This window comes from Propithecus coquereli, unplaced genomic scaffold (genome assembly GCF_000956105.1).
Source record: "Propithecus coquereli isolate 6110/MARCELLA unplaced genomic scaffold, Pcoq_1.0 Scaffold5, whole genome shotgun sequence".
Classification (NCBI taxonomy): Eukaryota; Metazoa; Chordata; class Mammalia; order Primates; family Indriidae; genus Propithecus; species Propithecus coquereli.
The window spans coordinates 11,362,434-11,367,877 of NW_012150840.1; the positions used below are offsets into that span (position 1 = coordinate 11,362,434).

The following is a 5,444-nucleotide window of genomic DNA, read 5'->3' on the forward strand; positions in this document are numbered from 1 at the left end:
CTATATAAAAAAAAAATCTATTATCTTGTTTACAAAATTCAGTATTTTGCCAATTTGAAAAACTAAATGGATGCCATTTTACTTGATACTCTTACAAGACAGCAGGGAAAGGAGCTCTGTAGGTGCTTCTTATTTAACAACCTGCTGATGACAAAGGAAAACTGGTTAACTCTCACCCAAATGGGACCTACTTATGTTTCCTGCTTTTCACAGTTGGGTATCGTAATGTCTTTTATATGCTTCCCATATCTGCTCTTCTATTGCTATGAATGTTATTCTTGGCCCTTTAACCTAATTCCCATGTGTTCCGGTTTTCAGGTGAATAAGGAATGTGTCCGAGGTCTCTGGGCAGGGCAACAGCAGGAGCTTGTTTTTCTACGTAACCGTAACCCAGAGAGAGGTAGCATCCAAAATGCAAAGCAAGCCCTGAGAAACATGATAAACTCATCTTGTGACCAACCTATTGGCTACCCAATCTTTGTCTCACCCCTGACAACTTCTTATTCTGACAGCCATGAACAGCTTAAAGATATTCTTGGGGGACCTATCAGCTTGGGAAATATCAGAAACTTCATAGTGTCAACCTGGCACAGGTGAGCCATGGGGTTGCAGTTTTCAGTAATGGTGTATCATGACCCTTTTATCTAGACAACGTACATTAGCATCACCTGGGGAACTTGTAGAAAAAATACAGATGCCATGGCACAATATAAACCTATTATATCTGAACTTCAGGAAGTATTAGGTCATTAAATATGAAATGTCCAATTTTGAATCAAAAGTTTAATTTATGATATCTCAAACAAGAAGCAGTACGGTTAATCAAAGTATGCACCTAAACTGTCAACACAGTTTTGCCATCTTAACAGTAGCTTGTTTATGCCAGTAGCAGAGAAGCCTGGAGAGTAGTAGCAATGAAATCGTGAAAGGCACTTTCCACAGCTTGTTGAGAATTTAATATTTTTCCTTGCAAGAAGTGGTCTAAAGCCTGGAAGAAGTGGTAGTCAGTTGGTACAAAGTCTAGTGAACAACAGTGGATGACAGGGATTCCAAGTCCAGCCTCTATAATTTGAGCAGCGTTGTTTGTGTGACATGTGGTCGAGCATTGTCTTGCAAGAGGATTGGCCTGTCTCTATTGACTAATCTCTGCTGCTTAATTGCAAGCATCCTCCTCTTTTCATCCAGATGGTTGCAGTAGACACTGCTGTAATTGGTTGACCAGGTTTCATGAAGCTGTAATGGATAATACCAGCGCTGGACCACCAAACAGACACCATTAGCTTTTTTTGATGAATATTCGGTTTTGGACTGTGTTTTGGCACTTCATCTTTATCCAACCATTGTACTTGGGATTGTCATTGTGTTCATTAGCCATATCCTTCCTAAACACTTTGTTGATGTTTAGAGCTGTCTGCGCTGCATTGGTTCCACAACGGAAGTCATATTAAAAAATAACTTGAATTTTTGACTTATCCATGGTTTCATAAAAATTGCTCTAAAAAAAATTTTAAAGATAATCTCAAGCCAACACATGCATTTGAAAGAATGATGATGAACCTTCACAGTAAAAAGAAAACAAGAAGTGTCAAAGTGAAATGTCAAAGATATCAGCTGTCAAACTTAGTATTAATACTTAAGGAAATCGGACATTTCATGCTTAATAACCTAATAGAATCTGAGCATTTTTATCTTCAAAATCTTATTAGATAAATCTAATGTACAACCCAGGTTAAGAACCACTGCTCTGGTATTTGGTAGAATCTTGAATAATCCCGTTTTCTTTGTTTAATTTTTTGACTTTATTGCATAGTGCCACTATTAGAATGTATGGGCCAACAAACAGGGCAGATTAAGGGAAAAACATAAGAAACATGCAGGTTGATTCCTTTCTTCTATTTTAGCATCTGTTCCAGCACTAGGGGAGCGCTCTGCACGTGTTGGAACTTGTGGTTGTGCAATCTAGAGATACTGCTGCCTTTTTAACAATCCGACATCACCCAAATCTCAAATCCGCAATGTTTTCAAGTATTCCCATGAATTTTTTCTCTGTTGTTTGTCTAGTGAATTATGATGTCTTGTGTAGGAACATTATAGTTTCATGGCAAAGAATAATTTTAGAGCATTGTTTTTAATTTCGTAAGAATTACTCAGATTCTTAAATATCAGAGCTTAAGAAAAACAGACTCTGGTGATTAGAGAAGCAGACTCTCAAATGGTCTCGCTATCAAGGCCTAACCAAACATAAGAAAGAAAAGAAGCCAGGGAAGACATTTTTTTTTTTTCCAGAAAATATCTGTTGTGCTGGAATTACCTTAAAATTCTTTCCTCCTAAGAGAAATAGCCAGCTGTCTTAGTCAATGGTTTGCTTAGTCATCCTACATTAAAAAAAATAAAAAGGAAAAATGATTGCAGCAGCTCTCTTCAAGTGTGCTGTACTAACAGTATAAATAAATTAGATTTTGAGGGGTTGTATACTTCAGAGTCACTGAACAGACACTGCAAGAATTCTGTTTCTAGCTTTGATCTTAATGGTACGACTGTGTTATATACAGTTCTTTATTATGGTGTAGGAAAGATGATAGCGTATATAAAAGTGAAGTAGATTGGAAAGATTTGAAGCAGTGAGTGTACGAATGGTATAGTTTTAAGCCATGCGAACACAACAGACTTTTGTTCCTAATATTGATTGCACCATAAAGATTTTCAGGCCGGGTGCGGTGGCTCACGCCTGTAATCCTAGCACTCTGGGAGGCCGAAGCAGGTGGATCGCTCAAGGTCAGAAGTTCGAGACCAGCGAGAGCGAGACCCCGTCTCTACTAAAAAAAAAAATAGAAAGAAATGATCTGGACAACTAGAAATATATAGAAAAAATTAACCAGGCATGGTGGCGCATGCCTGTAGTCCCAGCTACTCGGGAGGCTGAGGCAGTAGGATTGCTTGAGCCCAGGAGTTTGAGGTTGCTGTGAGCTAGGCTAACGCCATGGCACTCTAGCTGGGGCAACACAGTGAGACTCTGTCTCAAAAAAAAAAAAAAAAGATTTTCAAAGGTGAACATTAGTAACTAACAGTTCAGAATAGCTGGAAAAAGAAAAAGATACTCATGTTGAAGTGATAGTGGGATAACACTTCCTACTCTGGTATTTATTTGTTCCTAGGCTAAGGAAAGGTTGTGGAGCCGGATGTAACAGTGGTGGCAACATTGAGGATTCTGATGCTGGAGGTGGAACTTCCTGCACTGGTAACAATGCTACCACTGCCAATGATCCCCACAGCAACGTGTCCCAGGGCAGCACTGGGAATCCCGGGCAAGGATCAGGAGCAGGACTCCATCCACCTGTCACATCTTACCCCCCAGCGCTAGGTAATGTGAAGCAAAGTTACGTGCGTGACATTAGCCTCTTAGCCATGGGGGCCAGTTAGTATGTTATATGAGGAGGATTACATGTGATCTACTTGGAAATAGAGAAATAGAATATTATGTTTGATTCCCAGATGTACATTATCCCATTTGTTTATATTAATCATTTTTATATATTTAAATATATGTATCACATACATAATCCTTTTAACTTTACATTTGACATGAATGGTCAAGGCATTAAGGATTCCTTGAAAATAATATTTTTAAAGGCTAATATTTCATTATTACAATTTATTTAACTTCTGTTGGACAATGACTTGATTTCTTCTGACATAATGTTGTAATAATCTTTGTATGTAAATCTTGGTAATCACTTATTATTTTCTTAGACTGGAGACCTTTAAAAATGGTATCATTGGGCCAAAACTTATGAGAATAAAGCTTTTAATATATAATACCAAAAATCTTTCCATAAAGTTTTTTTTTCTTTTTACCAGTTGGTACTTTCACCAGTCATATATAGGAATGCCCATTTTATAAACCTTCACTAGCCTTGAGTATTGTCAGTTCCCACTTCTGTCCCCTGTTTGCTCAGGGAGGGTAAGAGAAGTGGTGGCCTTTAATTTTGTTTCAATTTGCATTGCTCTGTTACCTGAGATTGGAAGTTTTTAATGAGTTTATCAGCTGCTCCTCTTTCTGAAGTGCCTATTAAAGTATCTTGCTTATTTTTCTATTTGGTTATCTTTTTCTTAATTGATTTATATTTTATATCTGGAATTTGAGTTCTTTGTTATTTTTCTGTACTAAAAATATCTTTTCCCATTCTGTCCCTTGGCTTTCATTCCTTTACTATGAAAAATGCTTATTTTCTTTCAATGAGAAGTTTTTAATTTTAGTGTAGAACAATTTACTAATCTTTTCCTTTATGATTAGTACTTTTTGTATCCTATTTAAGAAAATGTTCCCTATCCCAGGGCCCTCTAAATGTGCTTTTACAAATTTACCTTTGACGTGAGATCTACACGCCACCTGGTGTGCAGTAGGAATCGGGTTCCATCTGCTTCCGTAGGCTGGTCAGTTGATCCATCCAGTGTTTCTCTCCCACACTGCTTCACGTGGATCAGATGAAGTTTTAAGACACTTTCTTAAATTAAGGAAGAAAAACTCCAATGGAATTGGAATGAAGAGTCTAAATAGATGTGTGATCAACATATGATTTTTTTTTTTTACTTTGAAGTGAAAATCTAAAACTTTCAATGGACCTTTTCAAATGTACTTTTTGCTCTTACATTTATTAGTTCCTTTTATTTTCAGATAAAAAGTACATGTAGCTGTGTTTTTAATATAATTATCATCTTTATCATTACTCTTATGAGTCGGGAAAAAGACAAGTCTGAAGAATTGTATCAAGCCACTTGAAAAAGGGTGCTGAAGAACCTGCTATGCAGCATCAATGATAATTTGTATTTAGTAGTAATCCCTTAATGTGTATGAAAATCACAGTATGGTGTCCACTGTCTCTCTATAGGCAGTGTATGTAGCCTGTCATTGCAGTAGATTGAAAGGACAATAATATTAATGTTATACCTTGAGAAATAGTGGTTACAGAGCATGCCACATAGTAGGTCAATAAATATTTCTCTTTTTTTCATTGACAAATAAAAATTGTAGATATTTATATTACGCAACATCATGTTTTGATATATGAATACATTGTGAAATGATTAAATCTAGCTAGTTAACATATCCATCACTTCATATACTTATTTTTTATGGTAAGAGTGTTTTAGATCTACTCAGCAATTCTCAAGCATGCAACACTGTATTACTAACTGTAGTCACCATGCTGTACAATAGATCTCCAATTCCTGCTAACTGAAACTTTGTACCCTTTTGCCAACATGTCCCCACGCTTCTCCCCTCCCCGGCCCCTGGCAACCACCATTCTACTTTCTGCTTCTATGATTCCAACTTTTTTAGATTCCACATGAGTGAGATCATGTAGTATTTTTTTTAAATATTAATAAACATCTCACTGGTATGCAATTTGCAGTATTTCTTAATAAATATTTCTGATTGTCTC

At 36.7% G+C, this 5,444-nt stretch overlaps 1 protein-coding gene across 1 annotated transcript in view; it reads left to right on the top strand.

Annotated features, from left to right (window-relative positions):
* Positions 1 to 5,444, top strand: part of PCNX (pecanex homolog (Drosophila)) — a 188,010-nt gene that overhangs the window by 166,037 nt on the left and 16,529 nt on the right. The window contains 2 exon segments of the mRNA XM_012656049.1: positions 319 to 593; positions 3,156 to 3,361. Coding sequence (XP_012511503.1) covers positions 319 to 593; positions 3,156 to 3,361 — 481 coding nt within the window.